General features: G+C 39.1%; 1 protein-coding gene across 2 annotated transcripts in view; it reads left to right on the top strand.

Moving 5' to 3' along the window:
• The window catches only part of LOC111147502 (mitogen-activated protein kinase kinase kinase 5), a 228,819-nt gene that overhangs the window by 98,406 nt on the left and 113,911 nt on the right, over nucleotides 1-16,502 (top strand). For both annotated transcript variants that reach the window (XM_022503521.1, XM_022503520.1), the window contains exons 4-7: nucleotides 5,326-5,519; nucleotides 6,311-6,479; nucleotides 7,632-7,738; nucleotides 11,180-11,350. In XM_022503521.1, coding sequence (XP_022359229.1) covers nucleotides 5,326-5,519; nucleotides 6,311-6,479; nucleotides 7,632-7,738; nucleotides 11,180-11,350 — 641 coding nt within the window. The remainder of the gene's footprint in view (nucleotides 1-5,325; nucleotides 5,520-6,310; nucleotides 6,480-7,631; nucleotides 7,739-11,179; nucleotides 11,351-16,502) is intronic.

Here is a 16,502-nt window from a genome sequence, read left to right as displayed (position 1 = left end):
TTCTGAGTGGTACTCAGGCATCATATATACACATACTGCATATATGTGTACATGTGTGTATATATGTTTATACACATGTATTTATGTTTATATACACACACATATAGATATCTGTACCTATGTATATGCTATGTAGCAAATTATAGGTACAAATGTGCCCATATATGCACATACATATATAGGTACATGTATATCTATTATCTAACTATCTATACAGTTGATCTAAGTTCCAGAGTCTTGTAGTTTGCCTTTGAGACCACACCACAGAATTCTTACCTTCCACACAGTATTAAATAAAAGCTAAAAAGTGATAAAAATAAATTTCAAATTTTAAAAATGCATGAAGAAAAATTACACAATTTAATATCTAAGGACATCAGCCTTCTTATACTAGTGGTTATACTTTTCATTTGGAAAATAAACCAGTATTTAAAAACCACAAAGAGTGCATCTTTGCAACTTACAGCAAAAATAATATCCTACCTAAAGATCTGCACCTGATTTGATTTACGATGATAAGATTAAAAATACAATTGTAATTTTTCCTTAGACCAGAAAGATTTAAAACTTATGGTTAAGATCGTACCAAGTTAGAGACTCATGGCAACATAAATAAAGTTGTCATTATGTACTTTTATTCTGCCCATCTCCACAGGAAATGAGCAGTTATTGCTTCAGGCATCTATTTCGTGTAACATTTTTATTAAACAAATAGTGATTGAACACATACCGTGTGCCAGGCTTTGGGCTTGGTGCCACAGGGATTCACTATGGCGGCTGAAAATCGAGGCAGTCAGATTCTTAACTGCTCTGGGAGATGGCCAGTGACTAGGCCCAGAGTCTAGTTCGGGGAGAAGATTGGTAAACAAATCAGCAAAGACACAGATTAGAAAATAAACGCAAGGCAATGTGCCGAAGAGTGGGTGGCCATATACCAAATGGTCACAGGTCTTTGAGAGGAGGTGGTCTTTACCAGAAACTTAGAGGAAAGAGCTAATCATACCCACTGGCAGGTCAGACCTGTGGAGAAACAGGGTTATAAGGTTTCCAAATACTGCACATGATGAACAGGTCACCTCTTGGCTTGAGTAAGCTGCTGGGTTTCAGGGGCTGGGTGTCCTTCTCAAAAGTTGAGGATTTTGAGCCGGTATTTCAATATGTTTGAATGCTGAGAGCATTTCTTCCCAGAAACTTAATTCATTTCCCACACATATATACGTATGTTCATCTTTATGTAGCTTTTAAAAATTGAAAAACAGAGCCAGCATTATTTTTTTAACTAAAGATCATAGAATAGGACTAGGTTTTGAATTGCAGGTTTTTATAGCCGTGAACACAGGCGTGGGCCAGAGAGATCGCTGTTGTTATTTTATGAGCACACCTCGGGTGTTTTGAAATTTAAGGAGATGTGGGCTTTCTTTTTCAAGAAGCAAGCTTAAATATTTTAGAATTAGTACCTTATTAATAAAAGGCAGTTGCTATGCCCAAGGTGTCTATTCTTGATCACACGGTGTTTTCTTTTTTAATTTGCTTTGAATGATCAGTGATTTCAAACTAGGGGTGCAACAGCTATCTGTAAACAGAAATTGCAGTGATAAGATTCCTGAGGTAGAGGTGAGCCAACCCAGGGGAAAAAGATTCCCGTAGTATTAGTTTTCATTGTTCTGAAAAATGTGCTTTTCTCAGCAGAAAAAAAAAAAAAAAAAGGCGTCACAAGCAACCCTCACACTTTGCCCCACCACATGCTCACAGGGGTCTCAGCTCAGGCCTACGAGCATCCCTGCGGCTCCTGAAGCTTTATCAACCCCCCCTCCTGTGTTTCCTCAACAATGGGGGATTGGCAAAAAATACATTTATTGCCTTAGAAACATAGGGAAGAGACTCCAGAAAGTATAGTGAGGCCAGGCACTTAGAAAGACCTTTGCATGTTGATTATTTTCTGTGAGGGCTCTGAAGCCTTATTCTATGGGGTTTGAAGGAGACAGTTGCAAGAACCCATTTTTCTCTGCCGTTTGCATGACTCTCGTTTTTCTGTCTCTACCCCTTTGCTGCTGCTACGCACCCAGACATCCGAGAGTCATTCTCTCCCAGAATTAGTTTTACACGGATGCATTATTCCCCAATGCCCAGTATTTGAGTAGTGATGTATCGTATTTCATGTCTTAGGCATGATGACATGTGGTATTAAGGCTTCTGAGGATACAGAACTTTATCCGGCAGCAGCAACAGAATACTATTTTGAAACGCTAATAGTGCTTTTCTGGTTTATTGGCTTTTCATCTGTTTGTCCTAACTTTTGACTTGGAAGATTCAGAGCATTTTATTTTTGAATTGTGAGTTATAGTACTTATCTAAGGAGTATTTGGTTTTGTTGTTCTTTTGTAACCCACTCATAGTTAAAGCTCTAGAAGCTTTGGGAGGCAACCTCTTGGTACACTTGCCTTTCTTTTCTGCTCAGGCGATGGATCAGGTCAAAAGGATTAAATTGGTGGACATGCTGAGGGATGTCAGAAACATTTTAGAAGCAGGATATGTTTATTTTTCCTCTTCCTGACTAGCCTTCCAAATTATTTGTCCATGGAGGAGAGCTTAAGAAAGGAACAGTTTCTGGGGCACCTGGGTGGCTTAGTGGGTTAAAACCTCTGCCTTCGGCTCAGGTCATGATCTCAGGGTCCTGGGATTGAGCCCCACATTGGGCTCTCTGCTCGGCGGGAAGCCTGCTTCCTCCTCTATCTCTGCCTGCCTCTTTGCCTACTTGTGATCTCTGTCTGTCAAATAAATAAATAAATAATCTTAAAAAAAATAGGAAAGAACAGTTTCATGTGTTTGATTGAAAAATCAAATCTCAACCTCTGGAAGTTCCTCTCATACTTTAAATGGAAGTCAGGTCCAGTTTCTGCTTCACAGCCTGACATACAACAAGTGCCTCAGAGACCATGTTCATAAATAATTCAGTCTGGCCATAAAGGCATTTATCAGTTCTCGTCTGTTTGCTGTGAGGCAGTAGCTTGGCTCATGCAGGGTTCCACGAAAGTGACCTGAGGTGAAGTGTTGGCATGTCAGCCTGTAGAGGCCCTTTGGAAGGGTGCTGACCCCTCTAATGGATAATGGGATACCCTCTAGAGAAGAGCCCCAGGGCTAGAGTCCCAAACACCTCACGGACCAGATGCATGACCTTATCTGAGCCTTGTCTGAATTCTCACATATAAAACAGACAGTAGTCCTCCCTGCTTGGTGAAGAATCTGTTTCTCCCTCTGCCTCTGCTCCTCCCCCTGCTCGTGCTCTCTCTCTCTCTCAAATAAATAAATAAATAAAATCTTTGGAAAAAAAAACAAAAAACAAAACAGAGACAATAGTACCTTCTTCAGTGGGTTATTGGGAACTCATGACTGTTCATTCTTGACACATGGCAAGTGTGAGTCAACGTTTGCTCTCGTTGGTTTGTTTCTAAGGGGAAGCGAAGTGATGTATTGTTCCCCGTAATGCTGATATGGCTAGGATCCGATTATCTGGGCTCGCTGTGCTCCCCAGAACAGTGATGGGGTTTCCCACATAACTCATTTTACTTGTGAACCTTCTGCCTTTTTTTTTTTTTCCCCTCTCCTCTCTATGGTTTTTCTCTTAGAGGTCCCTCATGTTTCCTTAGATTCAACTACACCAAATGATTCCCAGGTCTGTACTTTTGTTGGAAACTCTTTTATGTTCCAATCACATATTTCTGGCTTTCTTCTAGACATTCTGACTCTCGGTGTCTTGCCCTCCTTAAATCTCAGCCTTTTTAATCGTGAACATTTCACGCTTCCCACCCCAGCCCAGGTTTCAACCTCTTGAAGTTCCTGTCATATATTAACGGGCAGTCAGGTTCTGTTTGTGATTTATTACCTGATATATAACAAGTGCCCTCAACTGTAATATGTTCATAAATAATGAAGTCTGCTTCTGCTGAGTTTTCGTTTTGCTAATGATACCACTCATTTTAGGTAGCCCCATTTAAGATTGTGCTTATGTGTTCTTTACTGCTTTGAATCCTTCCTGATTCCCATGCCCAGGACATACTGTTTAAGGTCCTGAGCTTTGCATCCGCATCCCTTCCCCGAGCTCTTAGAGCCAGGCAGGCTGACTTACTCAGGGATGTCCAATCCAGTTTCCTTTTTCTTCCTCCCAGCTCTCCCTTTGCTTGCACTAATGTTCCCTCACCTGACATCATTGGGAATCTAGAGAAGCTCGGGAGGAGTGAGTGGAGAGTGGCGTGGGCTGAGGGCAGAGAGAAAAGTAGGATTTGGGTGGTCAGTCCCTTGTAGGCCCCCGGGATGTGTCTTATTTTCATCCCAGGAGCAAGGGAGGGGGCCTTAGGCAGCTAAGGGAAGCGATCTGATATAGGTTGTTAAGAGGTTGGGGTAAGTGATGAATCACTAAATTCTATACCTGAAACCAAGTTTACCATGTATCTTAACTAACTAGAATTTAAATAAAAACTTGAAATTGGAAGGGAAAAAAAGATCACTTTGATTGGTGGGTAGAGAACACATTGAGGGGGGAGAGTGGAAGCAGGAAGGCCAACTGAAGGCCAGTGATGGTAGCTCAGGCTGGGTATGTTGGCCTTGTCTTCCATGTGGGCAGAAAAGATGGAGGGAAATGGACAAATAGATTGATTTTGGAGGTAGAATAGACTGGATTTCAATAGGATGTGGGTGGTGAAGGAAATGGGAGCATCAGGGAAAACTTCTGGGTCTCTAGTTTTAGTAGCTAGGAGGCTAATGGAGCCGTGACCATGACAGAGCAGCCTGGAGAGAACAGCTTTGTTTCCGCATCGCTCACAGCATAGCCTGTCAGGTGCGGAGCCCTTAAATGTTAGTTCTTATTCTTGTCATGTATTTATGCTGTGTCTCTGTGATTAAATTTTGAATTTCCCAGAAGGCTGAAGGCTGTGTTTAAACTCCTCTGTTTTTCCTGCAGCATGCATATATCTTAATGCCTTAGCCATCAGAGATGGTGAATAAATATTTAATTGACTGATGGAAACTGTCCTACTGGGGGTTTTTGTTTTGTTTTGCTTTTTGGCTTTTTTGTTTTTTGTTTGTTTGTTTGTTTGTTTATTTGTTTTTTACATCATCTGTAAGTCCTAATTATTTGCAATCAGCAATTAAAGAAATTGGGAGGAAATTTCCACTTTCATAGGTCATAAATAAGAAATGAGGTTTTTCTATTTCTCTTCACATTCAGGATGACTATTTAAAATGACTCAGTGCAGTAAGGACTTGGGATTTTGTTAGTGTGGAGTCTCCAGGCCAGCTCACCTCTCCTGGCACCTCTTCTTTATACAGATGTGCACTGGGAACTATACATTCGTCCCTTACATGATCACTCCACACAACAAGGTCTACTGCTGTGATAGCAGCTTCATGAAGGGGTTGACGGAGCTCATGCAACCGAACTTCGAGCTGCTTCTTGGACCCATTTGCTTACCTCTTGTGGATCGTTTCATTCAGCTTCTGAAGGTGGCACAAGCAAGTTCTAGGTAAAGTTGAATAATGCTGTTTGATGATGATAACAGAGCTATGTCCTACTTCCTTTATTTGTGCATCTTATCGGATGTTTCTCAGATATAGCACACAGCCAACAACCAGGAAAATGAAAGTATGATATCTTCTAAGTAGATAAAAGAGATGTCTGATAGTTTACTTTATTCAGAAGAGAACCACTTGAGATCAGAAAGGGGAAAAAAAAAACTGCTAAGTACATTATGGTAATGGTAGGGATAAAAAATATATATATATACATATACATATGTATATATATATATTCAAAGTACAGAAACACTGTCAGAATTAATGTCCACAGACTTTTACTATAAGAACAGGAACTTGCCCAGAATTGCTGATGACATTATTATATTTTAGTTAAGAAAAACCAGTTAGGGTAATCTGTGATGAGGCTGAGTCAGAAAGTGAGGGCTATATTATGTTCAAATCATAGGCACACCTGATTTATTTGGAACAATTTCTACTCAAAACAGTGCAATGAAAAATAAAGTTTTGATGTTTTAAGTGGCACATGGCAGGTTCTTGGAAAAGTCATTAAGATGCAGTATATTTACCTAAGTTTTTCTAAAGCAAAGCAGAGTATTAAAAAATACATATAGGACTCCCAAAATTCTTTATAATGCAAAATCCATGAGGTGTTCCATCTATGCATCCTGTGAATTGAAAGTTACAAATGCCGCAGATGTCATTCATTTCCTTATACAATCATTGCTTTTCATTGAAATCCCTTCTAGTATTAACTCTTTGAAATGTGTTCTCCCACCAGCCAGTATTTCCGGGAATCTATACTCAATGATATCAGGAAAGCTCGAAATTTATACACTGGTAAAGAATTGGCAGCTGAATTGGCAAGAATTCGGCAACGAGTAGATAATATCGAAGTCTTGACAGCAGATATTGTCATAAACCTCTTACTTTCCTACAGAGATATCCAGGTGAGAAGATGCTTACAGGAAATTCTTTGTCGTGTAGCATGTTGGAGGAATAAGGGAGAGTTAGCATCACATTTCGGTTAGTTGAGAGGTCATTCAGGTCACTACATGTAATTTTTTTATTGCCTTTTCTAAGCTCTCTATCCTGAGAATTTATGATGAATGGAAAAGACTCCTATGAGTTAGCCATCCTTGATTACGTAACGAAGTACTTTCATGGTAAAGGTCCGAGTTTTTCCTCCAGAAGAACAAAAAGAAAAATCTGTGTACGTAGCTAACCTGTGGACAACCTATACTAATTTGTTAGCCTCAGACACACCTGTCAGACAATAAGTGAAAGTTTTGTTGTGGCAAATAGCAGAAGTGGGAGGGGGAGCTTTCTGGACATAGCTCTTACTCCTGGGAATTCTGTTGCTTGAAATTGATAGTGATAGATCTAACTAGCCAGGACCAAGAAATATGCAACTGATTAATTATAAAAATAACTTAAAAATTTTCTCATGTAAAACACACCAATGTGCCATTTAATTTTATTGACATGTCTTAAAATTTTTTAAATATGGTAAATTGAAGGCAATCCTCTCTGAGTTGGGAATTTGTTTTTAGATTTTTATATAGTAAAATCTAAGTGACTTCTAGTTTCTTATTCCCACGCAGCCTTTCAGGCCCAAGTAAAGCTTCATGAGAACAACAGAAATTAACATACATGTAGAGGTGTGGTATTTCAGATCCCAAGACTAGGGGAACTTGAAATGACATCATCTTGTTACTTATAAGAGAGGTTCAATCATTTGCTCCATGTCCTTGATATTTTGAAAATTCTTTCTTTGAAAATAATTTTTAGGACACCATGCCAGGAATCTAGCTCCATGGGAGAGGCAAACCACCCATAGTTAGACAACAGAGTGTTATCATGCTAATGGGAGCCAGTTGTGGTAACTCTATATTTTAAGGTTTTTACCTATATAAGCCAAATTTCTTATTTAAGAAAAATCAATTTCTTTTTGGTTCTAGATTCTTCAAAGTAGTTCATGGATCCTAGTTCTCTTTTTAACACCCTTCTCGGATTTAGATATATGCTTGTCAAAAGTCCTCTCATTGTCAGAACTTTCTCCTAGTGGTTTAATTCTGTGTTACTCTCCTTTTGTTTGAAAGGACTATGATTCTATAGTGAAGCTGGTAGAGACCTTAGAAAAGCTGCCAACCTTTGATTTGGCTTCCCATCACCATGTGAAGTTTCATTATGCATTTGCACTGAATAGGTAAGAAAAGGTTCTGTTCGTACTATGCTAACATACTATTTTATAACCTGCGTTTTCTTCCCAGGATATGTTTTTGCTGTAGCATTGCAGCCATTCCCTATTGGAATGTAATATTAATATTTCTGCTTCAACCATATGAAATATAGGAAGCATATGCATTCTTCTTTTATTTTTTTGACAGTAAAAAAAAAAGCCCCTGCAGTTTATATATTTAAATTCTTTATTTTTGTTTTGTTTTGTTTATTTTTTATCATGTTCTGTTAGACACCATACAGTACATCATTAGTTTTTTGATGTAGTGTTCCATGATTCATTTTTTGCATATAACATGCAGTGTTCATTACAACCTGTGACCTTCTGAATTCCCATTCCCCCCCACCCGGGTGCCTCCCCTCTGAAACCCTCAGTTTGTTTCCCAGAGTCTATAGTCTCTCATGGTTTGTCTCCCTGACTGATTCCCCCTGCCTTCAGTTTTCCTCTCCTTCCCCTAATGTCCTCCATGCTATTCCTTAAATTCTTAAAATTCTTTTTTCTCAGGGCGCCTGGGTGGCTCAGTGGGTTAATCCCTCTGCCTTCAGCTCAGGTCATGATCCCAGGGTTCTGGGATCAAGCCCCATATTGGGCTCCCTGCTCAGCAGGGAGCCTGCTTCCTCCTCTCTCTCTGCCTGCCTCTCTGCCTACTTGTGATCTCTGTCTGTCAAATAAATAAATAAAATCTTTTTAAAAAAATTCTTTTTTCTCTGAGTTTGTATTTGCTATTTATACTTGCTTAGAATATTTTTAATTGCACGAATATAATGTTATTTTTAGGCAAATATGCTCAACCCCAAATGATTCTTTACTTAGAAATTTACAAAGTAGAGGGGCATCTGGGTCGCTCAGTTCATTAAGTGTCGGACTCTTGGTTTTGGCTGCAGTTATGATCTTGGGGTCATGGGATCAATTTCAGTGTCAGGCTCTGTGCTGAGTTCAGAGTCTGCTTAAGACTCCTCCTCTCTCCCTCTGCCCCTTCCCCTCTGCCCCAACTCTTTCTCTCTCTCTCTCCCATAAATAAATCTTTAAAAAAATTTGCTAAGTAGGGTAATGGTAGTTATGTCTAGGTGAACATATTCCTAACCAGAGAATATTTTCATTTTCACTGCCCTGAACATATCTAATTACAATCAGAACTCCGTTGGCCACATTTTAGGGCATGTATCCAGAAATCTGCTAAGACCCGCATGAAGGGTGCTACTTCCAGTCCTGCCTGTCGGCCTTCTGTCCACATCATGGCACATACGTCAGTGCTACGTCCTACCCCAAGTTACCAAGGAGGCCGGCCATGCTCGGAGAGGCATGGAGAGGCCCAAAACACTGAGCTGTCCAAAGCTTGTTAGTTGTGCTGCTGTCTTCCCTGGTGGCGAGTTAAATATATATACAGTTGCAAAACTAAAGAGAATGAGCGAAAGAGAAAGGGAGGGACATCATGTCTCTGGACCACTTGCTGTGTGTCACTTAAGGCTTGATTATTTTACAGATGAGGAAGCTGAAGCTTGGAGACCTTGAATCGCTTTTCTTCAGAGCCCATAGTTAGCAAGTCATAAAACTGAGGCTCAAACCTGGATCTGTCCCATACTGATGTCTTTGCTCTTCATCACTAGGTCCTCCTGCCTCCGTCTGCAACGAAAGAAGTCAGCACACTATTCAACTAGAGATTCTTTCTTTCCTCCTTTATGCTTGCTAACGTTATCAATAAGTGTAGAATGGACGTATATTTCATTTCCCCATTTATTAAACATCTTTTTCTTCAGATTTGACAGAGTGAGATGAGACCTCCAGAGATTACCAGCTCCAGCTGGCTCTCAAATAAATCTTTCCTGAAAGACAGAATATGGAATATGTTCTTTTTTATGAAATGAAAAATCAAAGTCCATAGAGCCTCTTAGATTTTTCTTTGTGTTTTATCCTTACCTTTCCTAAAATACAATATGATGAACTGATAAACATATTTGTATGAAGGGTTATTATAAGCTCAAGGTATTTAGGACAAAGTGTAAAAAGGTATTTCATAGACCAGATGTATTTGAAGTCATAGTGGAGAAGAGAAATAACTCTATGTAGCAACTTTATTGAAATATAATTCATATATCATACAATTCACCCATTTAAAGTGTACAATTTAATGGTTTTTTAATATAGTAACAGAATTGTATGACCATCAACACAATATAACATTTTCATCTCCCTAAAAGGAAACCCATTAGTATTCACTCTCCCCATGCCCCACAAATCTCCCAGACCTAGGCAACCACTAATCTATTTTTGGTTTCTAGATTTGCCTATTCTGGACATTTCATATAAATGGAATCCTATTATATGTAATCTTTTGTGACTGTCTTCTTTCACTTAGCATAATGTTCTTAAGGTCCAAGAAATAATTTTTAAGAGAATTTCTTTAAAGATTTTATTTATGGGGCGCCTGGGTGGCTCAGTGGGTTAAGCCTCTACCTTCAGCTCAGGTCATGGTCCCAGCGTCCTGGGATCGAGCCCCACATTGGGCTCTCTGCTCAGCAGGGAGCCTGCTTCCTCCTCTCTCTCTGCCTGCCTCTCTGCCTACTTATGATCTCTCTGTCAAATAAGCAAAAATTTTAAAAATCTTAAAAAAAAAGATTTTATTTATTTATTCATCAGAGACTATGCACATGTGCACATATGAGCAAGCAGAAACAGGGGAGCAGCAGGCGGAGGGAGAAGCATGTTCCCTGCTGAGCAAAGCACCTGATGCAAGACTCAGTCCCAGAACCCTGGCATCACTACCTGAGCTGAAGGCAGACACTTAACCAACTGAGCCACCCAGGCTTCCCTTTAAGAGAATTTTTATCTGGCTTTGAGAATGAACTACACATATTTGCTATTTTAAAATGACCTACCTAAAGCATCTTCCTTAGATCATCATCTGATCACACATAGACTTCGGCAGCTCTTGGCTTAAAGTTGGTTTGTTGGTGTTGTCTGGAATAAGTTTGCACAGTGTTTTGGAGCAGAAGCCGTTGAAACCTAAAGTCAGGGTTTGGTCCATGTCTGGATTGGTCAGCTGCCCCATGTAAGGCCACAGACTGCATTCCTAATTGTACTTCATGCCCTTGAACCTATGAACCATGAACCTATGGGCTGCGAAATTAGAAGGACTATATAGATGGGTTAATGCAAACCAAACCTATCACTGTCATCAGGAAAGAGCTCAAAAGTGATCCTTGTTAAATCCAGTAGACATGCAGTAGGATGAAAAGACAAAAAGGCTTAGGACACAGCTTTACAGGGAACTCTCAAAATCTATGGTTGTCTTTATCCTGCCAGACTTCACTAGTGTGAATCAAAATATCAAGCAGAGTTTTAAAAAGGCCTACATTGCTTCTGTGATCTATATTGAAACAGTGATATTTTTTTCTCCCCCTACCTTAGGAGAAATCTCCCTGGAGATAGAGCCAAAGCTCTTGATGTTATGATCCCGCTGGTGCAAAGTGAAGGGCAGGTTGCCTCCGATATGTATTGCCTCGTTGGTCGAATCTACAAAGACATGTTTTTGGACTCTAATTTCCTGGACACTGAAAGTAGAGACCATGGAGCTTCTTGGTGAGTATATCGGATAAGATACTTGATAAATCCATGACATGAAAAAAATGGTTTACAGATGGGAGTGCTAAATTACTGTTATCCTGTAGATTGTGTATTACAAGTAAATCTTAGAGTTTATAGCTTCAGTAAACAACTTTGATGAAATTCATTTGATATGGTAGAGTGCATTGGGATAAGTTGGATGAAAAGATACTTTGAGAAAGTAACATTTTAAAAAGATATTCTAAAATATGGAGTATAGCGACAAAAATATCATTTTTGGAGAATTTATAGAAGTTGATAGACGTGAAGGAATTCTAGAATGTATGAAAAAATATACCAAATTTGTGGATGAGAAGATTTAATATTTTAAAGATGTTAGTTCTCCCCAACAGGGCTTTCATGTGACATGACAAATTGATTCTAAAATTTATTTGAAAAATACAAAGGGCCAAGAAAAGGCAAAACAATCTTGGAGAACAAAGTGGAAGGACTTGCTCTACCAGATAACGAGACCTACTATAAAGATGTAGTAATTAAGATATTGCAATATAAGTGTATGCTTAGACAAACACTGGAACAGAAGAGAGAGCCTGGAACAGACTGAGATGTTTATGAGACTGGATTTATGACAGTGCACTTCATGGATCAGAGTGGAAAGGGTGGACTCTTCAGGAATGGGACTGGGAAAATTTGTTCATCTGCTCGTAAAAATAAAATGAAATTGTATTTCTACTTTAAGCCGTGCTTAAGAAGTGGAATTCCAAGTGAATTAAAGACCAAAATATTTTTTTAAATACTTCAGAAAAAAAATCTTTTAGAATAAAATATACAAGTTGACCTTGGGATAGGAAAGAATTTCTTAAACAAGGCTTAAAAATACCATGAAACATAGAATGAACAGATTGGGAAATGAGAGTGCATCAAGATTTGCTTCTGTTCATCAAGGTTCTGCCTTTTGGAAATGGCAGAGTGGGTTCTATTGCCAGCGAATCCTACCAATTTTAACAATTATAAACTTTGGAAAAACACTTAAGAAGGAAGACAGTTTGAAAGCACTGGAGAGTGACTATAAGTGGTCAGAAACTGGAGAAATTTTGGTTCTTGGATGAAGGGTACCACATTGGGTAAGATCCATATTTTTCTCTTGGGGGCATTCTCCAATCTATAAGCCCAAGGACAGATAGAACTCGAGAAGAAAATCAGAGTCTTCATTGTCAGAGGGCTTAGTTTGATGCAGCCAGAGTGCCTGGAGATAGAGTAAGATATCACCTACATGAAGGAGCCACAAAGAGAGAGCCCCAAAATCTGTGTATAAACTCTTGTTCAATTCTCATGTGTGAGTTTTACCCTAGGAGCCCAGGTGGAACACAGTAGCTAGAAGTCTTTGAGAGCTGAACAGAAATTTCAGCAGCTGCCCAGTGTAGGAGAGACAGACTTTGGAATTTGAACCTGATGTTAGAAGGGCTTCATGAGCAATCTGAGCTTTCCACTGAAAGTCCCGAAGGGCCACAGCATAGGAATAAAAAACTATATCCCAGGACTAAAGAACTGCACTAAAAGTTAAGAGCAAAACGATACAGAGCCACTCTAATAAAACTTAAAACCAAGCCCCTATATGATCAAGGTAAACTACCAACAATTTATTTGCCTGTTAGAGTAAGACCAAATACTCTTAAGAGGAATATAACAGAATCCAAACTCTAAAATGTAGCATCCAAAATGTCTAGTACACCATTAGAAACTACTAGATTTATAAAGAAATAGTTAAGTGTGACAATATCAATTGTTGGCAAGGATGTTAGAGGAAAGGTAGTCTCTCCTGGCTGTGGCAGAAATTTTTATGACCACTTAAAGATTTTGATAATATCAAGGCAAGTTGACAGGTAGCCTATCCTAGATCCAGCAGATCTACTTATATACTCTAGAGAAATTCTTAAAGTTCTTCTGTATAAAACTTCTGACATGCAAAAAAAATCTTTAAAAAAAAGTTGAGCAAGGGGCACCTGGGTGGCTCAGTGGGTTAAAGCCTCTGCCTTTGGTTCAGGTCGTGGTCTCAGGATCCTGGGATCAAGCCCAGCAACAGGCTCTTTGCTCAGCGGGGAACCTGCTTCCCCCTCTCTCTAGTTCTACCTCTCTGCCTAGTTGTGATCTCTCTCTCTCTCTGTCAAATAAATAAATAAAATCTTAAAAAAAAAAGTTGAGCAAAATCAGCAAATGGCAGAAGATCCATGGAGTACAGTATAATTTATGGGAACTTTAAAAGCAATTATACACACGTAGTAAAGGTATATATGCATGAGTGCACATCATAAATTCTCAATTCAGTATTCTGGTTACCAGTGGGGATAAAGGAGTAGAAGGGAGGGATTCACATACAGCTGTAAGAATAATTACAACATTTCCTTTCTTAGCAGAACAGTGGGTATGTGGAAGTGTTGCTTATATTATTTTTCTGTATTTCTTAATATCCCTAAACAATTCTCTAATTTAAATGTATACATTAAAAGAGGTTGGCTTACCTCAGGAATTCCTCAGTGATAGCCATAAAATCTTTTTAAGTTGTGAAAGGGAAATCTTAATTTTCAAAATCTTGTATCATTTTAGCCACTGAACAAGGGACTGAAATTGGGATAATGGGTTACAACCGGGGAGGAAAACTTGGGGACAGTGATTTTCTGGATCCTCATGGAAAATTTTGGTTTAGACTTTTAAATTTGCATTACAAATTTTTAGTATAATCCAGAGAGTTTTATGGTTTCTCTTAATCAAGTTTTTTTGTTTTTGTTTTTGTTTTTTTCCTGCCGTTACAAAAGAGGAAAGCAACTATGCAGCCTTTTTATTACCGGATTTACACTTTAAGAAAATTCTGAGTTGTAGGAGAATTAGAATCTAGTATTTGGAAGCATTGTGTCAGTAGAAATGCTCTGATATGGTTGTGATAATGATATGCATGGGTCATCTTCACAAACCTGTTTCATGGTCAGTGAAATCAAATGGAAAACACCTCCTCTATGAAGTTAGCGTATGTCGTGCACAGGAATAAAATTAAGCATTTCCCTATTTGAAAATCAAACAGTTTAGACTACTGTGAGCTTTCAAGGTCACATAAAGTTCAGTTAAGGAGCAGAGTTTTTTCCAGTTGTGTATTGTTTTAATTTTCTGTACTTCCAGATTTTGACTCCTTTTTTATGGTTCCCCTTTAGCTGAGGACTATTAACAGTCTCTCAGAAGAGCTTTGTGTCAAGGTCTTTGGGTCAAATTGAAGATGTCAGAATTTTTATGATTTCATTTTAAGTTGTCCATTAATTTTCTAGTAAGAACAAGGAAGGCTGTTAGAGATCAAAGCCTTTTAATGGTAGGGCGCCTAGGAGTTGATCTTGTGTCACTCACAAACTTATTTGGTATTAAAAGAATGTCACTTTTACTATAGATTAGCTATCCATAACCTACCATTACTGTCGTGTATATCCATATATATCCGTTTGTCCCAAGGGTTGCTAAGAAGTTACCCCCCACCTCCCTTTTTAAATACGGTTGTTGTTTTTTGTGGGTTTTTCTTTTTTCCCTACACTTTTCCCTCACACTTGTAAAGCTTCTTCGGTATATCTTAATGTTTTGATCCAACTCCCACAGTGCTGCAAACACACTCATTCATATTGGTGTGTTGGCATCGTCCCTAACCTCCATTCCTGTTCGAGCTGAGCTGTGAAAGCACATTGTCAAGGTGCTGACACAAGAGGGTGTCCCTGAGGTTATGAGACATCCTGCCAGATTTACCCAGGATTATATATGTCCTGAGTCATGGGTCCCACAGGGATGTTTCCACGATTTTGTCTGAGCCATCATCTCTCTGAGTTTTCACTTGTCAGATGCCGGTGCAAGGCCAAGGAGAGAGATGTCATGGCAGGTAAGTCAGTCCCTCAAGGCCTCTTTCCATGGACATTTGCCATGGCCTGAATCATTTTTTGCTGGGTTGCAGAGACAGTGATGTACTGACCACGGAAAATTTAAGGACAGGAACTTTCACTCAATAGTATAAGAGCCCCCAAGCAATTGTGATTCGAGTGGCTCATCAAGCTCTTTCTTCCCGTTTCCCATTTTAACACCTTTGATGAGTTCAGGGTTCTGCTCCGTGCCAGAGGGAGAATATGTTGCCCCCCTCTGAGCATGGAATCTGGTACAGGAGCTGTGCTGAGGCACTGTTTTACACCTGGGCGCGTCTATTTTTCTGAGAGCTTTTCCTGGGGGTTCAGAGTACAAAAGAAGGAAATGAGAAAAAAGTTTATGGTTTCAATTTTTTTTTTTTTAGTTTGCAGAATTGTGATACGTTGTTCGAATAATTTTTTTTTTCTCTTCTGCTAGAACAAACTTTGGTTGTTGAATCTTATCTGGGACAGAGGCCGAGTGGTTTAAACGAACACATCCTGCTGATTTAAGTATAAAAAAAGACTAGTTCTCTGACATTTGATGTTTTTCATTGTCACTTCCTTCGTTATTTTTGTCCACTGAAGCTCTTGAGGCTGGCTAAAATAATGCTGTTTTTTTCTACACTTAAATTTCTATAATCCAACTTAGGGTAGGAAAAACACCTTTTTGACCTTTCCATAATTAAACTGAGTTTAGCTCTTAGTCATGAAGAGGTTGTCACTTTTTATCATAGCTGTTCAACATACAGGTAAATCTAAGTTGTAGAAGGCAGTAATTGTGTGGATCACAGGCTCTGGTTAGAGGATACTTGGGGCTGCGAGAGGATATCACACAAGACGAGACAGTGACACCGGGGGGGATACTCAGCTTTCAAAGTAGGAAATATTGTGACCCCAAAGCCTAGACTCACATCCTAAAAAGAGGCCACAGAGTTTCTGAAGTGACAGACTTAACTAGAATGGCCCAAGGAAATACTGTGTACTGTGACTTGGAGAGCCATGGAAAATTCATTGCAAAGATTATCTCCACCATTCCTTTATTAACCTAATCTAACAAAGAAGTAACCACGAAACAGTCATGCTGAATTCCCGTGGAGAGTGGCTTACTTAGAACATTTTGTTATGTGCAGTATTTGTTCAGTCGGTGGAAATAATTATCAATCCCTTCAACTTTGGAGTTGACACAAGGTTTCTGTATATGCTGTTAGCTGTTGCAGACTTAGAAGCACCTTGTACAGAAA

Source organism: Enhydra lutris, unplaced genomic scaffold (assembly GCF_002288905.1).
Source record: "Enhydra lutris kenyoni isolate GAN:26980312 unplaced genomic scaffold, ASM228890v2 scaffoldscaffold17, whole genome shotgun sequence".
NCBI classification, from domain to species: domain Eukaryota; kingdom Metazoa; phylum Chordata; class Mammalia; order Carnivora; family Mustelidae; genus Enhydra; species Enhydra lutris.
This window is presented reverse-complemented; position numbering and strand designations above follow the sequence as displayed.